This window comes from Rhinopithecus bieti, unplaced genomic scaffold, assembly GCF_001698545.2.
Source record: "Rhinopithecus bieti isolate Rb0 unplaced genomic scaffold, ASM169854v2 scaffold_11964, whole genome shotgun sequence".
Lineage (NCBI taxonomy): Eukaryota > Metazoa > Chordata > Mammalia > Primates > Cercopithecidae > Rhinopithecus > Rhinopithecus bieti.
The window spans coordinates 710,429-735,963 of NW_016807677.1; the positions used below are offsets into that span (position 1 = coordinate 710,429).

General features: G+C 53.3%; 1 protein-coding gene across 3 annotated transcripts; it reads left to right on the plus strand.

The window, feature by feature from the left end:
• The first annotated feature begins 6,401 nt into the window (after window positions 1–6,401).
• On the plus strand, window positions 6,402–24,026 carry SCN4B (sodium voltage-gated channel beta subunit 4). Of its 3 annotated transcripts, none has more exons than XM_017883122.1 (5): window positions 6,402–6,762; window positions 14,154–14,326; window positions 15,336–15,564; window positions 18,062–18,191; window positions 20,266–24,026. In XM_017883122.1, exons 1-5 carry the CDS (start codon window positions 6,702–6,704, stop codon window positions 20,357–20,359), a joined length of 687 nt encoding a protein of 228 aa, XP_017738611.1. In that variant the 5' UTR covers window positions 6,402–6,701; the 3' UTR covers window positions 20,360–24,026. The 3 variants fall into 3 exon arrangements, with proteins under 3 accessions (XP_017738611.1, XP_017738613.1, XP_017738612.1); XM_017883124.1 differs by lacking the exon at window positions 6,402–6,762 and adding an exon at window positions 12,256–13,827; XM_017883123.1 differs by lacking the exon at window positions 6,402–6,762 and adding an exon at window positions 13,712–13,787.
• Window positions 24,027–25,535: the final 1,509 nt, after the last annotated feature.

Genomic DNA, 25,535 nt, shown 5'->3' on the forward strand with positions numbered 1-25,535 from the left:
ATGAAATCCCCATCCCAGAAGGTATTTAAGCATAACTTAGGGGTGTTGTTGGGAAGATTCATATATCAGGGCATACTTTTAGATAGCCTTTAAGTTTACGGATAATGGCCCTCTGCAGTCCTCATCTTAGGACTCAAATGATAGAAGTGGGATAGAAATCTTGCTTGCCTGAAGATAAGTATAACACATACACCGGCAAACATGCACACGCGTCTGGCCCTCTGCTTTCTTACTGAGTTGTGGTTTTCCCCAGGCCCCCTCTATACCCCTGTACCACTTTACCTGGTTCTTCTGTATCTGATTTATCCGTGGTGGGGATGTGGGGAGTGTGGGCAAACCTCTATGTACAGTGAGAAATACGCTGGGAGAGGGTGGGAAATTTGAAGTCAGGTGACCTTGGGGAGCTTCTTTCCAAAGATGAGGCCAAGTCTAACTTGCCTTCCTAGGCCCACTAGCCAGGTCAGAAACTCCCGTCTTTCCAGTCAAGACTGTAGAGGGAAGATGCAAGTCCTCCCTGCCTCCCTCTCCCTGAGTGCCCCCAGCTTTTCCAAATCTGTCAACATCTCCCTCAACTCCCCCATAGCACGCTCATACCCGTGCAGGCTGTCCACTGGAGCTGAGCCTGCTGGAAGGGCTAAGGGGTGGATTTCATGGCCATCTTGACCTTTAAGGGCATTGAGGGAGGAAGGTATGGGACTCTTGGCTAGATCAATAAGAAGAGCCACTATTTACCGAGCACCTACTCTGTGCCTGGTGCTGACCTAGGTATTCGATGTACATCAGCTTACTTCATCCTCAGGGCAACGCCCCGCCCAAATGCATCCTTTTCTCATTTTTACACATGAGGAAACAAAGTTCTGTGGTGTTATAGGTATGTGTACAAACAAGGTGGCACAGCTAGGAAACAGCAGAGCCAAATTCACGCTCAGGGCTTGGTGAGGCCAAAGCTATCACATGACATCAGGAGAAAGGACGGTGAACTGGGCTCTTACAGACCAAGCACTTGGGGGTGGGGGAAGGGTGGCTTGGAGCCAACCCTAAAGTGAACATGGACAACAACATAAGGGCAAAACTGTGAACAGAGGCCACGCTTTCCCGGTGGGCCCCTCCTGCCCACCCCTACATGGCCTGGCCCTTGGCCCCACAGCTCTGTGCAAACAGCCACAGCATCTGCTGGCCACCTTCTCCTCTCCTGGCTTCTGGCTCCACTCCCTTCCTGCCAAAAGCCTGTGTATCCTCTGCTTCACCTACTGGGCAATTGTCTCTCTGTCCCCACCCGTCCCCTTCAGCCTGAGCCACATTCCAAATTCTTTAAGTTGCCCTAGACTCAGGAAGACTCTCCTCTGCTCCCAGGCCTCCTCTCTTCCTCTCATCTGCCCCCCACCTTCTCTGCCACATTTCCTCTCCTGGTCCACATCCTCCCTCTCCCTCACTTTGCAAGACCCACTGCTCCCACACTAAAATGCTCCTAATGCATGAAACCGGAGCATCTGGGGAGTCCTGCCAGGTACTCCGTGCTATGCTGTGCTTCTGGCTTGCTCAGTCTGTCTCAGGTGCCCATTTCAGACCCAGGTCAGGAGGGTATCTGGCTATTCAGCTGACAAGGCAGTCCTATGAGAGACAGGCTGCAATGGATGACAAACCTTCCCAAAGCCTCCAGTTCCCAGCCCTCCCGAGGCACCATCCTCCCTTGATGGGCAGGCAGGGGGCCATGGTGACCCACAAAGCAGAGAGAGAAATATAGCTCTGGAGTGCTGGGTAGGGTGGTTGACACCCTGCCCGGGGGCTTCAAACCCCACCCCAATGTGGCCTATAGTAAAGAGACGTCCAGGACTCACCCCATCTCGGAGCTACTGCAAGGGCAGCACACGCCTGCTCCTGGAAGTGGGCACACACCCTCTCCAGCTCGGGACTGGCCGGTGAGCATCCCTCTGGTCAGGATATTCCAGCTGCCTCCTCCCTCTGCCCTCCTCCTTCCAATGAGCTCATCTGTCTGGGGCTCTCTACCCACCTTAGCCTGAAAGGATGTTTGGACAGAACCTGGCAGAAAACAGAAACAGAGGAAGGGAGGGATTGAGGAGGTGGCTTCCTACCTGCCTCTGCCCAGAGCCCCTAGAAAGCAGAGGAGTGAGAAGAAGCGATCAACTCTCCTTGGGAGAAGGGTTCAGAAAGAGTTTATCTTTACTCCAACTCGTTGGTGTGAGGTGGACTCTGTGTGGTGTTCCTTGCTGGACTGCTAAGCCGTGGACTCTGTGTGGTGCTCCTTGCTGGACTGCTAAGCCATGTGCCTGTGGGTTGGTTTGGTGCATGCTGTCCTGTTAACCCCCTCGGCACCTGCCAAACTTTAGTGGACGCTAAGACTCTGGCTGGGGCCAAGCTGATGCTCTGAGCTGGAGGAAGGGAGTGGCGAGTAGGGAGGGGTAGAGGCCAGACCTTGGTGCAGCAGAAGGAAGCTTCCAAAAGTTTGTCCAGGTAGCATCCACCTAACCCCAACCCAAGTGGCAGAAGGATTTGTGAACATTTAACTTTAAGTTAGTACAAGTAGAGAGAATCTCCTGCCTGCAGTTTCCCCATCCTGAGACGGGGGCTCTGGTTACAACCAGGGAGTAGCTCAGGGAAGGAGAGGGACAGATGCATCTCTTGGTGTTGCTCTGGAGAGGAGCTGTGAGGTGGGTGTGTGGTGGGGGAGGCGGGCTCGCTGCAGAGCCCGTTGTCCTCCAGCTCCAAGAGCCAAGTCAGCGCTGCGCTGAGCTCCCTCTGTTACCTGCAGTGCCCCGGCAGGAGCGCGAGGGTTTATGGGGGAAGAGGAGGGAGAGGGAGGCAGGCGGGCAAGGGCAATAGGGGAGCCAGAGTAGGAGGAGGCTCCCTGCCAGGCTCTTGTTACTCAGGAGGAGCTCCTCTCAAAATAGCGCTGGAGACCTCCTTGGAGCTCTCTGTTGCCCTTCCTCCTCTGCACAGGGTCTCGATGGCTGTCTGAGAAATGACAGGGGAGGAAGCATTTTCCATGTACCCACCCTGATTATCTGTACAAGGTGATCCCACTCCAGGGGTGAATGCCTTCCAGTGTAAGAGCAGCTCTGGAGGCTGGCAGCTGGAGCTCGGCCCATTCCTGCCCACCTGACTTCCCCTGGGGCATGCTGATTCCTCTCTAGGCTGGCCCCCCTGGAAAACAGGCACCCACCCTCCTTCCTAGCTCAGATCCAGCTCCCTAGGAGGGCAGGGGAGAGGAGACCAGCTGAGTCAGTTGCTTGGGCCCTGAGGATTTTTGCTGGGCTTACTGCTTCAAAGAACCCTACATGAATCCCCAAGGAAACAATCTCCTTCCCCTTAAATCTAGGCCTTGTCTCCTGCAGCCTGAGAGCGGGCAGTTCTCTGACAACTCTGTGGCACAGGGCCCAGTCCGCCTCTGCATCTTTGAAAACTGGCTCTTCAATGTATTTCTGAGCTAGGCCACCCAAGAGCTGTGTGTGCATTACCCCATCACCAGGAATCGGGCTTGTCTGACCGTGGCTGGGGACTCTGTCCCCAGATACCACCCCTGCCCTCCCCCAAGGGACTTCCAGCAGAAGGGACAGGAGCCAAGGTGTGGTATCTGTTTCTTCCTGTCCCTATCCAGTGACTGGGGACTCTTGAGCTGGGCGAAGAGGTACTAAATCAGGAGGGCCCCGGAAAAGATAGTTTTAAAAGGTAAGAGAGAAGGAGCTCTGACCTTTTGACACCCTCTCCCCTGGCATCCTCAGTAGGAGCCTCTGAGTTAGATCGATGGGCTAGGTTTTGAGAATTTTGAGGAAAGTGCTCTATAAATGTAAAATTCTCTAGCCCTTAAGCTAATGCATTTCTCAAGCGCTCTTTCTGCCCAACTGCCGAGCCCTCCTGGAGTTCTTTAGAGGAAAGCTGGGGGTGCGGTTTGGGGAAATCAAGTAATGGGGGGGTGCTAACCCTGACTTTAGCAGCAACTTTCTAGGTGACCTCGGGTTACACATTCTACCTCTCTGAGCCTCTTTCTTCATCCCTAAGGCATGGGGATTTCCTATGGACCTTTCAAACTCTACGAATTGGTGAGGTAGCAGTGAGGTAGCAGGGAAGGTGGGGAGAGGGCACTGAGGACACTGGCCACCTTTTCCTGTCACCAGGATCTAAAGATATCCCTGCAGCTCTGTCGCTCTCCTCCCCCTGCTCTGGGCAGGGGTCACTTTCCTTCCTTTTGGCTCACCTCCTCTCTCACCTCAGACTAGGGCTCTGAGAAACATGACCCCTGCTGTAAAAATAAAGTGGTCAGTTTGTGTGCCTGGCCCTGCTGATCTAGTGCAAGGACCTCCTGGGGGAAGGACAGGGTAAGCCTTCGAACCTGGAGACAGAGCGGGAGGCTCAGCCTCAGGGCCCACAGACCTCTTTAAGTTCAAATGGACTGAGTGTTTATCCTGTGCCTAGCAGTCTGCTAAGCACTTTTACATGCAATAATACCTCATTCCTTCTTTACAGCTAGGTCCACTTCTGATGTTGCAAGGCCTGGAGCAAAGATACAAATGGAAATTATACATATGTCTAAATATTAATCAGGAAAACAAAGTGTTAAGATTGATGTTTTATCATCTGCCTTTAATTACTTTTCCTTCATGATAACCTGGAAAACCACGTGCAAAATGAAACTTTCAGGCCATTCTCTGGTACACGCTCTTCTCTGGTCCTGTAGGGAGAGGGGTTCTTGTGCATGCCTGGGGTGTATGTCAAGTTCCATGCGTTCCCCATCACCTGCAAACAGCTGTCCCTTGCCCACTGCTCTAGCCCTTGAATGTACACCCAATATGGTCAGCCCTTGAAAGGACAGATCTGGGGAACAGGGGGAATTCCAGAGTTCCTGATACCCAGAGTACAGTCTGGAAGGGGAGGAGGTGCATGCCTCTGTCTGCCCTGCCCCCTTGGTCCCATGGACTCATTCTCCAGTGAGGAGGGGCATGGCCAGAGGAGGGTCAGAATGAGGGCCTTGAAACCAGGAATCCAGGGCTGAGGCTCCTGTTGCCCAGGTCTAGGGGTAACATTGCTCTTAGTAAGCCTAGGAGGCAAATATCATTGCATTCACCATTTTATAGATGAGGAGCAGAGGCTCCCCCGGAAGACTGTGTAACTTGCTCAAAGCCATACAGTCATAAATGGTGGCGCTGCCAGAGCCTCTGTGCCACTATAGGGAAGGCACCGACCCTCTCTCCTGAAAAAGCAAACAGACATTCAGCATTTTGCCTGTAACCTCAAGGGGTCCACTATCACTCGAAGTCCACCCAGAGACCCCTGTTAAGAAGGTGGTGTGTTGGTGTGCCTGCAGCAGAAGTCAGACCACGAAGTGGGAGCAGGCTTCCCAGTTCGGACCAGTCCTAGACAGTAAAGACAGTAAAGATGGCCTGTGATGCAGGGAGGGTCTTGGATGGTTGGAAAGGTGCTCTGGAGGAGATCTACTCATTTACAGAACCACCACCCCAAGTAGCACCGCTCAGGTGAAACTCTTTCACTTGGGACTGTCTGGGAAAAGGCTCACTGGTTCACAGCCTCGCCTCAGCCCTCTGACCTGGTTGTCACCTAGGACTCCTGCACCCCTACCCCAAAAGGGAGGCCGAGGGAGTCCGCGGTTCCGAAGAAAACAGGAGAGTTGGAGGAGGGCGAAAAGGCAGAGTCTGAGGGGGATGGCCTAGGTAGGAAAAATGAGAAGCAGGGTGCAGGGGGAGGGTGAAATGGGGCGCAGGACACAGACCAGGAGCGGGCCGTCCTGCTCCCTAACCTGGAGCATGGCGATTTCCAAGGGGTCCATGGAGAAACGTGGGGCGGGGTGGCGTGGGGTGGGGAAGGGAGGGCGGGGGCAGTTTGCAATTGGAAAGCTCTGTTCCAGGTTTCCTAAAACAACCGCTGGAGTTGCTGAGCGATAGGGCTAAAGGTGGCGGGAGCGGCTCCTGAAGCTGCACGCGCGCCAAATCGCACGGCCACCGAGGAGGCGCAGGCTGCAGTGGGCAAGCCCGCACACGCCCACCCGTTGTTGCAGCGTCCGCTGCGGACTTTAGAGCGGTCTCTTGGCGGTCCTGGGAAAGGGAGCCACTAACCTTCCCGTGTTCCCCTAAGCAGAACAAAACAGCCTTCCAACAACCGAAAAGCTCCACCTCTACTCCCCCCTGAACTATGTTCCTAATTGGCAGCTCAGCGCATGGGATGATGCGGGTGGCTGCAGGCCGGCCCTGCAGTGCCAGCCGCAGCAGCCCAGCCCCACTGGAGAGGGAGTTAGGGGTATGGCCTGGTCCCGGGGCTCCGGGACCGCGAGGCGGGACGCGCCTGGCGGGGTGCGCAGCGGGCGGGGGCTCCCTGGGCTCCGCGGCGGCCACCGCCCCTCCTGCGGCTGGAGCGCTTCCAGAGCAAAGGCGCAGCCTCGCTCGCCGCTGCGCTCGCTCCGTCTTCCTCCCGCTCCTGCTCCGGCTCCTCCTCCTCCTTCCCTCCCGCCGCGGCTCCAGCAGCCGGCTCCCAGCAGCGGGCGAGCGCGCCTCCCCCTCCGCTCCCTTCCTCCCCCTCCTCTCGCTCTCTGCCCGCTAACTTTCCCGAGCCCCGACCCGCGGCGCAGAGCTCCGGGGTAGCTTCGTGGCGGAACGCCGACCTCGGGCGGAGAGCGCGGCTGTGCCCAGTATTCCATCCCCGCGCCCCCCGCGCCCTCCGGAGAGAACAGGACTATGCCCGGGGCTGGGGACGGAGGCAAAGCCCCGGCGAGATGGCTGGGCACTGGGCTTTTGGGTAAGGCAGCCCCAGCTTGGTCTCTTCTCTTGCCTCCCCCCACCCCCAGAGAAGGGGACACTCGAGAAGGAAGATGCCTTGGATAGGGTGGGCTTTGGAGTGCGGCACTCAATGAGGACCGTGGCCGCCGGCTTCCTGCCTGGTTCCCGCCTGGTTCATAGGCTGTGCTCCCTGGGGACCGTGCGCGTCCCTCTCTACCCCATCAGCCCGCAAGTCTCAGGATTAGTTTTTTTGCTGTCTCTGGCACCTTTGGCTCCAGGTTTTTGGAGCTGGATCTTGGGGCTGCAGTGCGGGTCTCCCGAGTTCACAGGTTCAGGATGCTGGAGGAGGGGGTCCCTGCCTTGGGTGCAGGGGGTACCAGGTGGGTTGCTCGTGTGACTGTTGAGATGATGGTTTGCATCCCTGCCCAGAGCCGTCTGCTTGTTTCCCAGGCACCAGGCATGCACCAATTGGGGGCAGGGGAGCCCCTTCTTCCTGGGCCGTTTTCCTGCTTTGCTCCTCTGCCCTCTACCTCCCTCAGGAGCCACTGCCTTCTCTACAGCAGCACCCCAAAGCTGGAAGGGGCTGGAGGGGCTTGCGGGATCATTCAAGACCCTTTAGGAAGGGCCTTGTCTGTCTTCCTACAAAGAGATTCCCTAGGGAAGACCTGTTTGACCTGCTCCTGGCTCTTCATTTTTGGAGTGAATATGGAGACAGAGGAGACATGTCCAGAGGACACGGAGGAAGAAGCATTATTAATATCTATTAATATGCACATGAGAGTTTTGAGTGTCAAACTCCAAGAGATTAGGGAATGATATTTATTAGTCCAGAATGTAATCTCCTCATAAATCATAGCCAGACTTCAATGTAAGCCGACTCCATCTCTGGCAAGGGCATCTTCCTGTTTATGTTGGTCAGATTTGGCTTTCGGCAGCTCCCTGCATTGGGAAAGACACGCGATGTAGGTATTTGTGCTGAAAACAGGGAGACAGAAGCCTATAAGGGAAGTGGCTACTATTTCTGCGAATGTAAACTGTGTGCAGATCTATCAGGTTGGTGCCTGGTGGTGAAGAGAGGAGAGAGTATTTCTTGTACTTGGGATGTTTATTTACCTCCGTACGGCTAGATGGAAGACACCCGTGTTTTCTCCTGTACCTTTGGCACAGATGTCATGCTGGTTTCACAGTGACCTTAAAGAAGTGGGCTTCAGTGAGGCCTGAGGCTCCTTTTCACAGGGTGGGCACAACGTCATTCCATGCTTCTTCCCCCCATCGCATCTCAGATCAGTCCAGGTCCCCATGGTGGCAATGGCAGGGGTAAAGGGTCACTGAGGAATTCAAACTCAGACAGTCATTAAACGACCCGACTTCACACCTCTGGCTTATGTTCCTGGGTGGGAGATGCCAGTCCCTGGTTTGTTAGAATACTCATAGAACCAGGCCTCTGTGGGCAACCGAGAGGGCTCTGAAAATGATGTATCTGTGTATGTGTGCGCGCACGCGCGTGTGTGTAAGGGGGATTGTGGGCACAGTCTCCGTACATTTCTCCAGGTGGAAGCCCCACCTTCTCCAAGGACTGTTCAGCTGTATAGACCAGGTAGGGGCTAAGGCCTATTGATATAGGTTTAGATGAATTTCTGAGCTACGCTTTGGGAGCCCAGGAGAGAGCAGAGAGACTTGTACGTGGGAGACCTGCCAGCCCCAGGACTGGCCTCATCTGCTCTATCCCCTGCCCCTCTGGTCTGCAGAGGGACTCCAACCAAGGTCCCTTTGGCCCTTGACCAGGCAACACTGACTGAGCCCTCACAGGGGCATTGGTCTGAGCTTGGGACATAGATGACATCCTTGTTCTCAGTCCAGTGGGGGAGACACAGAGACGACTGGACAGCCAACTGGAAGTGTTCCCTGGGAACATCAGAGCTGGCAGGGACTTTGGGAAGCAGAGCATAGAATTCTTCTAGGGATGAGGAAGTCATGGTCCAGAGAGGGATGGTGACTTGTCTAGGGGCGCATGGCCAATTGATGGCCAAGTGGGACAGAATCTGAGTTTCTTGGGCTCTGTCACACCACGCTGCTTCCCAGTTAACTCAAGTCTGGTGAGGGGGAAGGTAAATAGGGATTGTGCTTAGGGCTGAAGAATAAGTGAGGCTCTGGGGCATGGGCGTGGAAGGATAAAGACTTGAGGGGCCTAGAGCTGCTATTTTCATAGCTTTGGAGACTGGGTACAGAGCAGTGAACTTCCAGGAGTCCTCTTCCCCTCTCCCCATATCAAACCCAGTCTCACAGACTGAGACCAAAGTGATTTTTGATAACCTAACAAAATGCCCTTTTCTTAAACTGAGAAGCAGTTTCCAAGGCTGTATTATTGCCATTGAGGTTTATGTGCTTTCCTCTCTCTTCCTAAGCACGTAACTGGTAATATCTCTGTCCTGCCCACTCCTTCCTTGTTCCCCCATTTACTTAATTGCTGTGATCTGTGTTTAATTATCACTTGTGAGGGTGCTCTGTTGCATAACCCTATTTCCCCTGGTGTGTATTTATTAAGGGCTTGTTTAATGAGAATGCAATTAAGGAGAGGGTGCACAGTCCCACTCAGAGGAAGAAAAAGGAAAGAGGAAGCAAGGAGACTGTGGAGAAGAGAGGAAAGGGGAGAAGCGGAGGGAGTTTGAATCTGGAATCCTGGGTTTGAATCTGGAAAACACGCTTAATTCTCCTTCTGAACCTGCTGGAGGTGCAAGCCTGTGGGGGCACCTGAGAGAGAAGGCTGGAGTCCCAAAGCTCTTTTGACTGGCTCCCTTCTGGTGGGATCAGCATGAGAGGGAGACTGGGCACAGCGGACCATCTTGCCCTGCTGCCAGTCCTCAAGGAGGTGTAGGAATCTTTGCATAAGCCAGGGGTGGGCCATGCCAACACAACCGGCTCTCTGGCCTGCAAGAGGAGGGACAGGCATGCTGCTGGGACTTGTTTGCAAAGCTGGTTTCATTGAGCATCCCATGCTGTCTCAGGGGCGTGCTTTCATCCCAGCAAAGCTCCTGGGGGTGGGCAGGAAGCAGGCAGGTTGCCTAGGGAGAGGGAACTGAAATCTTTCCTTTGTCTCTGGGCCCAGGGGCCTTGCCTGGCCCAGCCCTGCCTCCCAAAGCCCCCAGGGCCTGCACCCTAGGAGGGGTCCTGTCCTGCTGGCCTCGGCCCACTTTCTGCACCCAGCTCTAACTTTGAGCCTTTCTAACTCTCCCTGGGCCAGAGTGTATCAGCCTCCCTATTAAAGTCAGCCATGTGTCCACTTGCCGTGCCAGCAAGCCCTCAGAGCTACACTTAGAGTGGCTACCAGCCTGCCCCTCTTTCCTGGGGTGGCTGTGAGTGATCCCTGGATGTGGGAAAAGGTGGCGGAATGTTTCCTGCCTCCACATTTGCCTTGGGATAAATGGTAGCTGCCATAAGATTCCTGCTGGTGTGAATATTTAATAATGTGATTTGCATGTGCTGAATACTTTTCCACTTTAACAAAAGTGATCCTGAGTCAGTCCTCAGACAAAACCCCAGATGAGGATGGCAGGGGGCCGAGGACTTCAGAGAAGGCAAAGAAAATGGCTGCTCTGAGAGTGGCTAAGTGGATAGGGCCTTTTAGTGAGGAAAAGCAAGGTTTTGGGGTTCAGGATGGAATTCCACGGGATCATGACTGGGAAGAGTTGTTCCTCAATTCCACAATGCCAGAAAGAGGCTCCCCACTCTCAAACACACACATGTACACTTTAACATTCTAGAATTAAGTTTAGAAAAGAGCAAAGCAAGGCTTTCTTTACTCCAGGGAAACGGCCACATGGAAATAAGCCAAGAAGTGGTACAGGGTGAAAACACAGATCAATGTGGGAATGGCCTGGAGACATTCTTGGCTGACACTGGTTATTCAGGGAAGCTAGGGGTGCCCTGGCTACCTGTGATGAGGGATAACCTTGTCCCCTGCTCCCCTTTCAAATACCATCCTCCTCTATCTGCAGGATGCCCACTCATGGAAGCCCCTCTTGTGTTTTATAATCTCCTGTTTTGGCTTCACACCAAGCTTGAGAAAGTAGGAAAGAGGCATCCCTGCCCTGGCTTGGGGATATGCACACACCGGATGTGGCACCTCTGACTTTCTCAAGGTCAGCTGGCAGAGTGGGGCCTGCCTTGCGCATGCTCACCAGTCCTCTCCAGGGTTGGTCATCCTGAAGCAGCCCTCCGGGGGCCTTTGTGGACCAACACCTGCCCCTGGTTCCTCCCTCTCCCTCAGAGCAACCTCGTAGGAGACACTGAGTTCAGTGGAAGGCAGGCCCCTCAGCTTTCTCGTGCATGACCCTCCCAGACATAACTGGCCGGACTGCATGACTCCCAGCTGGGAGGGCTGTGCACTGAAGAAGCCAGGCTTGCCCACCCTCTCTGATGCTTTCACTTGGACAGGGCTCTGGACTCTGTGAAACCATTTCTGCCAGTTTTCATTTTCCCCTTCCAGCTACTAAGGAAATAGCAATGCTTCACTTGCAGAGTCCTGAGTGTATTGGAGTTAAGTCATCCACATAGACGCACACAAATCAGGCAGAAATGTGTACTGTGTCATGAGCCAGACCTTAAAGAAATAGTGTTCTCCTCTCTTCTGGACCCGTCTTTTGCTCATTTTTGCTTCTATTTAAAGCAACCAACAAGATTTCCCTTTTCGCATGCATCTTTTGTGCTCTTGAATATCTCTTTCTGGCTGGGGTTGAGGTGGGGAGATTTGGGCACTGATTTGAGTTGCCCCATCTCCTCCAGGACCCTGATTCCTGGACCGGTATGCTGATGAGGAGCAGCCACACTCCTTGGTGCCCTGAGGGAGGCCATTAGCTATCAGGAAGCTGCGTTGTCTGACAGCTTCCCTGTCCACTGCTCTGCTTTCACTTCCTGTTTGTGGGGGCTATGGAGGGTGGGAAGCAGAGTTGGTGTCTCCCACCAGAAGGTTCTAGTGCTGGCTGCAGACTGGAGAGTGGGATCTTGTGTCTGGCTTCTGTCCTTAGACCTCTGGGGGAGATGGGGCAGAGGAGGGCAGAGGTAAACAGAAAGGCAGGAGTTCTATGGAATGCTACGCCCTGATAGCAGTGTTTTCTTGGAGAGCGCAGTTGGTCGCAGAGTGGTGAAAAGGGGGCTAATATCTGAATGCTGCTTATGCCACTCACTGGGTGTGTGGCCATGAGCAAGGTAATCTCTTTAAGCCTGTTTCCTCATTTGTTTATTGGAAGAAAAATGTAACTTACAGGATTATGATGAAGGTTAATAACAGTAACTTATAGGATTATGATGAGACAGTGTATATAAAATAGCTCCCCTATCCTATAGTAACTGCTCAGTCTCAAATTCACCATTTACGGTGTGGCCCTGGGCAAGTCAACTTAACCTCTCTGAGCCTCAATTTCATCATATATAAAATGGGAACATTATACATGCCTTTGAGCATTCTAATAAAAGTTGGAGTTAGTATCCACAAATCCTCTCACACAGTGGTTCTCAGAGTGTGGTCCCTGCTCACAGCATCTTCTGGGAAGTTTTTAGAAATGTAAAAGCTCAGGTTCCACTCCAGACCTTCTGAATCAGAACTCCAGGGGCTGGGTGGAGCCAGCTGTAGCTGTTCTGTAGGGGATTCTGATACCTCTCAAGTTTGAAAACCATGGCTCTAGAACAAATTCTGGCTGGCCATGAATCCTAGAAGCTGACCAAAAATGAAGGCTAATTGAAATAACTTCCCAGCACTAATTAGAGCCCTGGTGGGCAGATCCGGATCTCGCAGGCAAGTTACCTAACCTCTCCAGGCTCAGTTGTCTCACCTACAATGTGGACCTATAATAGTAGGTGACTCATAGGACAGGTGAGGACGAAATGTGCCTGGCACATAGTAGATGCTCAGTTAATATCAGTTACTACTATTGTTATAGACAGTGGCAGTATCACGATGGGATTACTGGACCACGGGGTGTGATTTTAGGGCTGGGGGCTATGAGCACTCCACTTTGTCATCAGAAGTTAAGGGCACAGGAAGAAGCTGAGCCGGCAGGGCTGCCAGCTCTCCTTGGAGATCCTTTTCTGTCATTTGAAAAGCATTGCTAAGACGCATTATCATCTGGTGGGGGCAAAACAAGAGGTTTATGATGCAGAACAGGGAATTAAGTTAGACAACAGAGGGCCTTCCTGAGAGTGGGGGTGGAAGGTGCCAGTTTCCCCTAGGGACGAGGAGAGGCAGGCATCCACTTCCGGACACCCGCCCCCACCGACCTTGAGGCGAGTGGGGTTTCCTTGAGGCATCTGCAGGACGTGGGGTGGGGAGGGGGCGGGGAACCAGGCCCCCTTACAAGGACTCCGGAGCGGGAGTTTGGAGGCCGTGAGTGGAGCGGCCTTGTCCCAGCGGAGAGGGGTCGCATCGGAGTGCTAGGGAGGAGGTTCGAAGCGTGAGAAAGAAGCCTAGGGGCGCTCGGGGACGCACGGGGACGACGGGGCGGAGTGTGGCGGGGAGGCCGGGCTGCCGGGCTCAGGACGGGACCGCGTGTCCAGCGCCCTCCCCGTCCCGCCCCCGCGCGCGTGCACTTGGGCTGGCCCGGAATCCCTCCCCAGGGTGTCTTCTGCCTCTGACTTTCCCACCCTGGCTGCGCCCGCGCGCCCCCGAGGCTGCCCAGCTCCAAGACCCGCATCGGTCCCCACCCGCGCCGTGTTCCTCCCCGCCCGGCCGTCTTCTTGCGGTTCCCAGGCTCCCGTTTGGCGGCCAGAAGGCGTCGGACTCGGCTGACCCAGCGAGGTCCAGCCCGAACGTGTCCTTCTGCCTCTCAGCCCCTGGGGCCAGGGAGGAGCCTCCAGTACCGGGGAACGAGAGGCTGCTGGACTGCAGCCCGGGACTGCGGCGGCCGCGTTTCTCTTCTTCACCTTACGGGACCCGGCTCCTCCCCCGCCTCGACCGCCCCGCCCGCCAGTCCTGAAAACCTGGCGGGAGGTGCGCACTGTCCTAGGGGAATCCCCTGCAAACAGAAGGGAGCCCGCCCTGTGCGTCCCGGGGTAGGTGCGGCAGGAGCGCTTCCAGGCACTGCGTCCCCAGGTGAGGGGCGGAGCGGGCGCGGTTCGGGCAGTGGCCAAGCCTTCGTTTCCTTGGGTTGGGGTGACCCCTGGTGGTCATCCAGAGCGCCACAAGGGCTACTCCCTGATCCAGAATTTAGTCCTTCCCAGGGGAGAAATGGAGAATGATGGAGGGTGGCCCAGACGGTGTTAATTGGAGTAGAGAGTCATCCTCCCGAAGTTGGCACGGAGGGTGACAGAGACCTCCCTGCTGGCCAAGTCACTCCGCCCTGTCCGAGCATCCCCTTCCAGAGCTCCAGGCTGAGGTTTTGGTGGGGTTTTATTAAGGAGGCGGTGCTCCTTACACAGGCCTCTTCCTGCTCCCCGTAACCCTGTCGCTGGAGGTGTCTGTGGGAAAGGCCACCAACATCTACGCTGTCAACGGCACGGAGATCCTGCTGCCCTGCACCTTCTCCAGCTGCTTTGGCTTCGAGGACCTCCACTTCCGGTGGACCTACAACAGCAGTGACGCATTCAAGATTGTAAGTATTTGGAGGAAGGACAGTACAGCCCAGCCTCCCTTACCCATGCCTCCCCTCCCAGGCTCTGGTCGCTTCCAGACTGAGACCCACTGCGATGGTCCCCAGAACCTTTTGCCCCCCTTTCTCCCAGTATTCTTTTCAGAGCCTGCCAGGAAGAATGTAACTGGGAGAGATGCATAGATCGTGTTGCCAGCATTCGGGGACTGTTGGAATTCTTGGCTAGAGTCCTCCGTCTGGTCTTAAGAAATACCCGGAGCTTGGATTGCTTGTCTAAAAATCAATAGTTTAGTCTAACAAACAGGAGAGAGAAAGGCCTTGGAAAGCTTGGAGAGAAGGAATGAGGAGAGTCTAAATGAGGGACGGGCTGAGAAACTGGACTGGCAGGGAAACAAGAGAGGAAGGGAGAGAGGAGGGAGAGGCGCAGGATCATTGGTGGGGCTGCAATGGGAGTGGGAGTGAACCAATCAACAGGTATTTATTGAGTACTCACTCTACAATCTAGTAGGGGATCCAACCTGAGACTTTCACAGGGAAGCCACAAGAGACCAACTCTGGTTATAATTAAATGCTGACCTCAGAGGGTGCTGACGGGCAGAGCTGTGGGATTGATCCAGGTCTTGATAGAGGGCCAGAATTCGGATGCGCGGGGGACATGGTGTCAGCAGAGGCTGGGTGGGAGGTGACAGAGGGAAATGAGTGCGGTGCTTGCAGGAGTCATTACATAAAAGGCTTTTATGAAGAGAGCGGTAAGAGCTGTGCTGCATTCCAGGGAGACCTTAATAAAAGGAAATGGGTTTAGCCTGAAACAAGCAAAATTCAGGTTAGACAGGCAGAGCTATTGACGCTGGAAGAGGAAACCGTGGGGGGAAGGAGCAGGGTGTGACTGCAGGCTCTTCCTGGTCCTGGATAGGGAAGGTACTCAAGGAGTGGGCTGGTGTGATGTCATGACCCTTGAGGACCCTGATTCTTTCTTGGCCGCCTTCTCTCCCCAATGCCTTTCCTCCACCAGCTCATAGAGGGGACTGTGAAGAATGAGAAGTCTGACCCCAAGGTGACGTTGAAAGACGATGACCGCATCACTCTGGTAGGCTCTACTAAGGAGAAGATGAACAACATTTCCATTGTGCTGAGGGACCTGGAGTTCAGCGACACGGGCAAATACACCTGCCATGTGAAGAACCCCAAGGAGAATAATCTCCAGCACCACGCCACCATCTTCCTCCAAGTCGTTGATAGACGTATGCAGTAGGGGCTGGCACAGGGCAGTGGAGTGGGAAGGACTTGGGGGGCACCCAACTCAGCATTACAGTGAAATGGCAAAGACTGTGTTGGTGTTTTCTTTGGCTTTACACTTTCCAGAGTTGCTGGAGTTACATCTAAAAGCTAGAAGAGCTCAGCTTGAACACTTATTCTGCTACCAAATAGTTTATGAAATACTCTCAGCCTTTTTAAGCCTCGTTTTCCTCATCTGTAAAATGGGAATACGACTGCATTTTCCTAGAGTTGTGGTTAGAGAAGCTACATGGGAGTGTTTTGTGGCTAGTAAGGTTTTCTCCATATATACTGATTATTATTACCATTGGGTATTCCATTAGCAAAAATTGATTGAATGTCAGGCATTGGACTAAAAAGTGCTATGAGTGATACATCACATTCTTCCTTGAGGAATTCACAGTACAACGTAGGGCAGAAGATATATAAATAACTAGAATGGGCAGAACATGATACACACATCTGCCAGTAGCGGCGAAAACTGCAGAGATGGAGTAAGACTTGGCCCTTGCCCTCTGGGGGCTTACATCCCACCTAGGATTCCAGTCTGACACAGGAGACCGATCATACAAGGGGGGTACATATGACAATGAGCCAGGTGATCCCTGACCAGACCTGGTGTGGTTAGAGAAGGAGGATGTGATAACCAGGGTTGGAGAAGTGAGGTGCTGTCCCATGGAGGGGAGGGGCCTGGAAGACTAGGGAAGTGCAGAAGCAGAGAGAAAAAGGGAAGGGGGCTTGCTCAAGGATCCTGACTCGGCTGCCTTTTGTGTGTACCGGGGGTTTGCTGCTCTCCTGGATGACACTGAGTCCGTGGAGAGAGAGACACCCATGAGTTCAATCTTGAGTGTGCAAGGGCGGACCCAGAGGTCATCCAATCAGCTTTTCTGAGCCTGGAGTCACAGGTCTGCCTATGGTGTCACCTCTTCCTTTCCGTCTGGGCTCCTGTCACCTGGCTTGTGCTCAGCCTTTTCAGAGGGAAGAGAATCAGCATTTGTGGAGCATTTCTGGGTGCCAGGTCCCAAGTTAGGTGCTGTCACTGACTTTGGCTCCTTTACTCCTTACCAGCTCCCTTGAGGTGGATCGTCTCTCCATCTGTACAGCTTTATTCATCCATCTGTTCAACAAATATTTACTGAGCACCTTGTATGGGCCAGACGTTATTCTAGGTCCTGAGGATGTGATATGAACAAGATAGACAAATTCCTGCCTTTATGGAGATTACCTTCCTCCCCTTCTGTGTATGGAGATACACAATAGAAAAATGATATTGTAGAAGAGAACATGACTAGTGTTAAGAAGAAAAAATAAAGCAGGAAAGAAAGATGGGGTGCCAGCAGGGTGAATAGGGAAGGGCTCTCTGGAAAAGGCGATAGAGTGGGGATTTTTGGAGAAGGTGAGAGAGGAGCCATGAGGGCATCTTTGGGAAGATAGGGAGGGAGCAGTGAGTGCAAAAAGCCTTGAGGCAGATGTGTGAAGAATCACAGCAGGCTAGTGCTGGAGCAGTGCTGGAGCTGGGCAAGGAGTGAGAGATCAGTCAGGTCAAGCCAGATTGTGTAACCACCCTACTAGAAGGGTGAGTGAGGTGGGAGCCACTGGAAGAAGAGGAGTTAAGGCCCGAACAGGTTCACTCAGGCCCCTATGCCAAGAATAGATGATAGAAGGAGGAGATCAGTTAGGAAGCTATTGCAGACATCCACGCAAGAGGTGGCTTGGGCCAGGGCCAGGGAGATTGTGAGCCATCAGATTCTGGAATTTTGTAAAGTTAGAGCCGTCAGGATTCTCAGGTAGACTGGATAAAGGGTTTGAATAAAAGGCATCGAAGAAGACTCCAAGGATTGTGGTTATAGCGATTGGGAGGGTAAAGTTGTTCTCAGTGGAGAGGTGGAAGACTGGGTGGAGCAGGTTCAGGAATCAGTCAGGAGTTCAGTTTTCAGATGAAGAAAACGAGGCTAGGAGGGTTCAATGACTTACCCAACATCGCCAGCTAGTTAGTGACAGTTAAATCCCATACTTGAAATTCAGACTATCTGACTCCGAAGGCTTCTCACCATCTAAGAGGTATCATAGGGAGGTTCTTAATTTTTTGTGGGTGAGTAAAGGAGGTCTAGAAAGAGGCAATGAAATTTTCTCCTGTTAATTTTGGGATCAAGTCACCACTCAAACTTGAGTGTTATGGGCTCCAATTCTGATTTGTTCCCGAACTTGTGTGAGTGCATCTGCGGGAGGGCATGTGCGGGGTCGGGGAGAGGGCCCCTTGTGTGTGCCCTAGCCTGATGGATGCCATGCTCTGCCTCTCCAGCTTCCTGCTGCAGGCCTGGGGAGGGCCGGGGGTCTGGGAGTGGATGTGCCCCAGATGCCAGGGGGTGGAGGCTACATGGCCTTTCACTGCCACGGTGCTCGACTCCAGGTGACCCCTGCTCCCTTTGTGCCTTCCCTTTCCTCCCTGCTCGGGCCACACAGTGGAAGAAGTGGACAACACAGTGACACTCATCATTCTGGCTGTCGTGGGCGGGGTCATCGGGCTCCTCATTCTCATCCTGCTGATCAAGAAACTCGTCATCTTCATCCTGAAGAAGACTCGGGAGAAGAAGTGAGTTGACCTGGAGCACACTCCTGTCCTCCCAGCAGCCCACCACTCTCTCATCTACCCCCATCAGCTTTCAGCCTTCCACCTGCCTCCTCATTCCCCCCATTCCCATTCCTACTGCTCTCTGTTCTATCCCTGCCACCCCCACCCCATCTCCCAGCCCCCCTCCTCGCTTTCTTTCTTCCCCATCCTCCCAATGTGTGTTTATTGAATACGTTCAATTCATTGAATACACAAACGCCAGCCACCTACTCTTCCTCATCCCACTGTCTTCCTTCCCGTCCCATTAGCCTCTCTTTCCATTTGTACCACCCAACTGAGAGCCTTACCAAAGGACTCAGGGAGCCTTTGAAAAAATCAGAGAAAATATAAGATTCCATGTACAGAGGCTCTAAAATGGGAAGACCCTTCTAGGGAGATGGGAGCGAAATTCTTCTGTTAGGAAATTCTGAAAATTCAGTAGGGGGTGATTTTTTAAAAGTTTGAAATGGCAGCTATGGCCTCCCAGGGAGCCCTAGGAAAAGTTCAGGTATAAAAATAGACATCTATAAGGGGAAGGGGAGGGAAGATGGGGAGGTACGGAGGGTGCAACCCTCAGGCCTAGAGTTTTTGGAACAGTATCAGACAGGCTCCAGAGCAGCAAGTGGTGAACCTTGCAAAACTAGAGCAGGGAAAAGGCATTTGAAAGTTGTGTTCTGAGCCAGACGGGAATTCCTCTGGAAAGGGCAGAACTTGCTCTGGAAAGGGGGGATGGAAGTTGGAGGTAGGGAGGGGATGTACAGGTAGCAGCACTGGGGCTGTGGACCAGGGGAGGACCCCAGAACTGGGTTGTCGATGAAGAGCTCCAGGGTTGTCTGCCTGGCTTGTGGCCACAGGCTGCGAGGGTTTTGGTGATCTTGTGAGGGGCTAGAAGTATGGAGCTTGACTAGGTTCTGTTTTTAATAAAGAGTCTTACTATGGATGAATGGAGAACATATTTGTCAATATATGGTTTAAAAGCACCTAGAAAAGACAACAGTGTTCCTTCAGAGTCACAGTGAGTTTATCAAAAACAAGACATGCTAAGCTGGATGTGCGTGCCTGAAGTCCTGGGCACTGCTGTGGAGGAGGGACACACTGAAGTCGGAGCATGTCCAGCTCAGGGTGGTCAGGCTGGAACGGCTCCCAGGAGGTGTCTTACCATCTGACCATCTCTCCTTCCTGCTGTCTTCTGCTCCATCCCATCAAACTCTGCCCAGACCTGGCTTGAAGCCAAATCCACTGCCTGCTCTGCCCCTTCCATGGACTCTGTTCTTCTCTTAATACCTCTGGTCCCAGAGAGTTCAGGGAGGAAGGCGTGGGGGGCCCTGGGGAGAGGGACTCTGTCCTCAGCATACTTCTTCCTGGCCTGGACCCCTCACCCTGCTGTGGCACAGCCTGGGAACGGACCCCTGGGAACAGCACCTGGTACCCTTTCCTTTCTGCCATGTTGAGACAACTAGGTGACAGCTAAGCTTTATTGAGAACTTTCTTTTTTTCTTTTTTTGAGACAGAGTCTCACTCTGTTGCCCAGGCTGAAGTGCAGTGGCACGATCTCAGCTCACCGCAACCTCCGCCTCCCAGGTTTAAGTGATTCTCCTGCCTCAGCCTCCCTAGTAGCTGGGACTATAGGCATGTGCCACCACGCCTGGCTAATTTTTGTATTTTTAGTAGAGACGGGGTTTTGCCATGTTGGCAAGGCTGGTCTCGAACTCCTGACCTCAAGTAATCCGCCTGCCTTGGCCTCCCAAAGTGTTGGGATTACAGGCGTGAGCCACTGCTGCTGGCCAGTTGAGAACTTTCTACATGCCAGGCACTGTTCTAAGTGCTCATTTCTCCTTCCAGCAACCCCACGCAGAAGGTATCATCCCTACATCTATTTCACAAATGAGGGAACTGAGGTACAGATAGGTTAGGTGACATGGCCTCTGGCTACCTTAGCTCTGCAGAAGACCAGGGAGAGGCATAGGGCTGGGTGCAGAGCCCACGGCTCCTGCCACAATTCTCCCCCTACTCTTGCTCCTCTCTTCACCACTGTCCCCTCTCTCTCCCTCTCTAGGAAGGAGTGTCTCGTGAGCTCCTCAGGGAATGACAACACGGAGAACGGCTTGCCTGGCTCCAAGGCGGAGGAGAAACCACCTTCGAAAGTGTGAGCCCTGCTTCGGGCTGAGCAGCTACAGGGAGCCCCCTTTCTGATGATGAAACTAATGCTTGAGCCCCGTCCGTAGAACCCACGTGCCTGAGACATCTGCTGCTTGGCTCAAACTGTAGTCTTTCCAGGCACAAGAAACCGGAGTCCTGCCCAGCCTGCCCATCCCCTTCCCAGTCAGGGCTCCCCAGGGACAAGGGATGGCCAGGGGAGGGGGTCTACGGAAGATTCAGGAGAAAGAAACGAGAGGCTAGGGTGGTGTGGAGGGGCTGGTCCCCTGACACCTGGGCAGATGGGGTCTCCTTCGGTCTTCCCACCCTGCACAAGCAGAGCGTTGGTTTTCCTCCAGGCTTCTCTTCACAGGGGACTGGGAGGATCCGTGAGGGCTGTCCTAAGAGCTGGGCCCTGGAGATGGGGTGTAGGAAGAGGTGGCTTCCTTTGGAGGTGGGAGTGGGCTGGAGGACTCTGGAAAAGACCTGGGGTAGGAGTTGATGGGGGCAGGCCCACAGTGAGAAGCTGCCTCTGCTTCATAGGATGTCAGATCCCCTACAGTCCCCCAAGTAGGGAACTTCCTTTGCCCTGCCCCGGGACCCTATCTGCCTATCCCCTCCCCTGCTCAGAGTTTTTAAGCCCTCCCAATCAGGGCTGGCCGCCTTGTCTTGAGGGGTTCTGGCCACCTAGCCTGCACCTCTGCTCTCTGGGCTACTGCGGGGCTCAGGAAGGGACCCCCAAGCCTTCCCGGAGCACCGGAGTGCTCCCTATGCCTTTCCTAGCATTTTTACTTGGGGAATTGGGCCGCAGAGGTGGCGAGCCAGTGTCCTGGGCCTCTGGGATGCCCGCCCCATCCCTGCCAATGCTGGCAATCCCTCCCCTGGCATGGCAGGACCATCGCCACTCTGGGCACTCCCGAGTTAAGCTCTCCCCTGTTCCTCCTCCGACTTGAGAGGCTGCACCCTCCAACCTCCCACTGGCTCGCTCCTCCCTTGCCGTCCATCACGCCCTGCCCCCAGGGTTGTTCATTTCCCAGCCCTGGGTCAAGGGCCTGCCTTCGCCTCAGGGACTCTCTTCCTTTGGGTGAGGGGGTCCTTGGGTTTCCCAGATGCTTCCTGCTCAGCTGGGCCACCCCCTCCCACCCTGGGGTTGGGGAGGAGCAGGGAGTGGATGCCCATAGTTTTCCTTTGTTCCTCCCAGAGCTGGTTTGCACACCTCTTGTGTGTGGGGCTAGACTGTGCCTTAGTCCCAAGTCCTAGCCCTTACCCCCGTCCTCTCCAGCTGGTATGTCCTGACATAACAGCAGAGTCTGGTGTGGCGCTGGTGAGGGTTCGCCAGCCCTCCACTCTCCAAGGTCATAGAGGGGGCCATGAGGCTGGAATTGGCCAGTGACTGAATCTTGGAGACACTGGCCATTTCTAGCCTGCCCTAGGGGGAGGCAGTGATGTTGGGAGTGGGATCTCCTGATGGAGCCCAGTGTGTGAGTACCTGTGGGGCAGAACTGGTGAGGCCAGGGATGGTAGGGAAAAGTGATAACAGGCCTCTCTGCCCATCTGCTTCCAGTCCCTCTCTCCCTTACTGATTCTTTGATGCCCTGTCTTCTGGGCCCCTAGGAGGGATGAGAGAGTAGTAGCCCTCTTTTTCAGAGAGTTTGGGATCTGCCTCAGAGCTCTCCCTGTCAAAAAGTAGCTGCAAACCTTGAGAGGGTGGAGGAGGGGGAGACTGAGGACCAGTAGCACCTTCAGGGTACCTGTGGCTGTGGCCAGTGTCCCTTAGCCAACCTGCTGGGCTCACCAGTTCCCTGTCTGATCTGCCTGTGTGCCTCCCATTCTTCTCTACCCAGAACCTGTCATGGGCTGGGGTTCAGATTTTCCTGGCTTTGGGAGCAGACAGGCCAGAGCCACCAGCCATTCAGAGAACTTCTTATAGCTGCCTTCATGCAAAACTGCTTTCTTCTTCCTTCTCAATGGTGACGTTTGAAGAGGCGGAGCACCTTGGAGCTCCTCTTCTCGTCTTAAGAGAAAGCCAAGGCACGTAGAGTAGGGAGAGGAAGGGCACCGTCCTCTCTTTCCTCCCCTTGGTCTACTGCTGATTTCTAGATGGGTCATGCAGCTTCTCTGGGCTCAGCTCTTTCCATCTACCAAATAAATGGGTGTAATAATACTTACCTACCTCACAGGACTGTTGTGAGGCTTGGCGAGTTTTGTCTAAAAACTTCTTTTTGGCTTGGAAAGGGATCTGGGAAACCAGGTATTAATTGGAGGGATAGTTCCAAGTCTGTCCTGTCTTCATCTCTGTGTCCCATCTCTACAACCCCCCCCCCCACACACGCTCTCTCTCTCTCTCTCTTTCTTTCCATCCCACCCCCTTGGAATTATTTAGTCTTTGCAATATTAGAAACCTTGACTCTGATGCTTAAAGCTTCTTGTCCATGGCTCTTGTTTGATGGTTTTCAATAGAGGTGATTGAGATTGTAGGGGGGCATTTTTGGTTGTCCCCATGCCTGGGGACACTACTAAGAATGCTAAACTTAGTCCCCGCAACAAAGAATCATCCTGTCCAATATCAACATTATACCCATGGAGAAACACTGGCATGGATTTGCACTAGGATGTATGTGGGCAAAGCTGTCTTCCCCAAGTGGACCCTCAGTGCGTGCAAATCTCTGATGGTGGCTTCCAGGGCTTGTGGGCTAGAGAGAGCCACTTACAAAGATGATCTTGAGAGACCTGGGCGCATGCAGCTGTGCTGAGAGTGATGCCAGTGAGACCAAAGACAAAGTTCCGAGCTCCTCATCAACTACAAAATATGACATCAGCATTCCAGGTTCTGGGCTTCTCCTCATGTAGGAATTGAACAGAAAGCAGCCTGAATAAACCCCTGATGCTAGAGAGGCCTGGGGAGAGCAGCCGATGGGGCTCAGCTTACATACGGCAGGCCGATCAGAGCTCCTGTGGAGCGAGAGCGTGAGAGCATGCTTGTGAGATGGCAGGAGGTGGGGTGTGCTTGTGTGGAGTGTGCGTGTGCAAACGCATGCGTGTGCAGGCAGTATGGGTGCATGGTGGTGTGACTGTGGAGTGGGTGGTCTCTGCATGGAAGGGGTGATGCATGATGGGGAGATGCTGGACATTTCAGGAGCCGTCTTTCTTGGCCTGAGCTGTGCCTGTTGAGGCATCTGGAGACTGAGAAAGAATCAAAGACAGAGAAGGCCAGCCGTGCTCCTGCATTCCATCACTCCATGACTTCATCTCACTGTTACAGACAGCTGCCATCAGAGGGCTGGCGGGAGGGAGTTTCAGGAACAGGGACTTCTCGGGAAAATCCTATAGCTCGCTTTACTTTACTTTGTCCCAGGTTGGAGTCCCTACCCTCCCCCCTCCCACCTGATGTGCAGTGCTTTTGACTATCTTATGCATGGTTTATTCCTCTGGCTTGGATGACAACAATACCCGTAGTGAATTTTCCTATATAACTATAGATCAAATGATGCAGCGACGGGCCTTGGTAGGCCTCAGGTGTGTGAGTGCCTCTGGGAGGCGCGGATGCACACACACCCAGCACTCACTTGTGTTCAAGCACAGAACGGATGTAATCAGACTGGCCTCTACAACAAGTTTTGCATTGTAGAATTGTATTTAGCTTTGCCTTGGATGAAATAAAAATTATGTTTAATAGTTTGGGATTTGGGGCTTCCATTTTGACTGATTGGGAGTTGCGGTCCAGTTTTATTTCTTGCCAGCTGTGCTCAGGACAAGTTTCTTTACCTTCTCTGAGCCTCAATCTGTTTGTGTCTGAAATGTTACCTGCCTGGGTGAAATAACACATACAAACTGCTTAAGAACCTCTGGCACATTCACAGGCATTTGGGTCGTTTTCATTCCCATACCTTCTCTGGAGAAGTTGGCAAGGTGGTCCTTTAATACTGGAATCATTGCCAGGGCCCTCCTGGTATGGATGACCTTGGCCATGGCCCTGGCACCACAAATGTCACAACAGCTCCTCCTCCAGGCTCTCTCTCCTTCCCTCCCCCAGGTTAGTATTTAGGTCCAGGTAAAATCTGCTTCACATGAACGCCTACCTTCCAAAGAGAGTTTCCGGGTGCTGGGCATAAGGCCAGTGCCTGGGAAGGAACTGAGGATACATACCAATGTGTAGGTGTTTGTTTATATTCTTGGACTTTCTCATACCACAATTTCTTACCATACTGTATTCCCTTCAATGGATTCACCTCACACTGCATTTCAAAGGGTTCCAGACACTAAGCACTCAGAAGAGCTTGTTGAAAGACCTTGTCTTTTCTGTCAAGGACTCCAGGTATACAGAATCAGTTTCGGCAGATGTCCCTGCCAGCTCTGCCTCCTCCAGCCCTCAGCTATAGAGACTGCACTGTGCTCCTGCCCTGAATGGATTCACCACCCGGGTTCCCCACATAGCCACTTTCCTGTCTTCAGGTACTTCCTGTTGCCTGGGACCTCCTGCTACCTTCGCATCTGCAATACACCGGTTGGATACTGAGGTTTCGTGCAGCAAGCCTGGGTTTAGGACACGGGATGCCATGCATTGAACTTGCAGTTACCCCTGTAAGGATCAGTCCCCAGGTCTGATTAGGTCTCTGTCATTGCTCTGTTTCATCCCTACTTCCTTTCCCCACCCAACAGCCATTATAACTGAAAGATGGCCCAGTGTCTCAAAACCACATTAGGAACTGGGACTGTCCTGGGCAAACCTGGCTATAGGGTCACTCCCTGTTAAGCTCCATGCCAGCCCCATGCTAACTCAATGGGGACTAACATACACACAAATTAAGGGTCCTTAATCTGAGCTGGTGGCAGGCACGCAGATCAGATTGACTTTAGGAGGTCTGTAGACCTAAAAATAAAGGTGAAAGTGAACATATGTGCTTAGAGGATCTTTCAGAAGGCCTTGGTACAAAAGCTGGGAATTATCTTCTACTCCCCCACATTGGTGTTAGGAAAGAAGCTGGTTACACTTTCCTCCCCTCCCTCCTCAAGTATGTCATCTTCTCTGTTGCTTTCATAAGAGAGAGGGGAGCTTTGCTGACCCCAAGGGCTAGGCCTTTGCATTAAAGGAACAGAAAAGATTTCTTTTGATAGACCCTTTGGTCTTTTGGCCTTTGGGCCTAATTTCTTTCTTTTCTCTAAATCCTGTGTTTGGCCAACTCTCCTCCC

What these genes read in the sequence shown, in the direction of transcription:
- SCN4B (XM_017883122.1), top strand. Translation starts at nt 6,702, where the DNA reads ATGCCCGGGGCTGGGGACGGAGGCAAAGCCCCGGCGAGATGGCTGGGC. An exon ending in CCTCCAAGTCGTTGATAGAC is followed by an intron (nt 15,565 to 18,061) that starts GTATGCAGTAGG and finishes CGGGCCACACAG; the next exon opens with TGGAAGAAGTGGACAACACA. An exon ending in AAGAAGACTCGGGAGAAGAA is followed by an intron (nt 18,192 to 20,265) that starts GTGAGTTGACCT and finishes CTCCCTCTCTAG; the next exon opens with GAAGGAGTGTCTCGTGAGCT.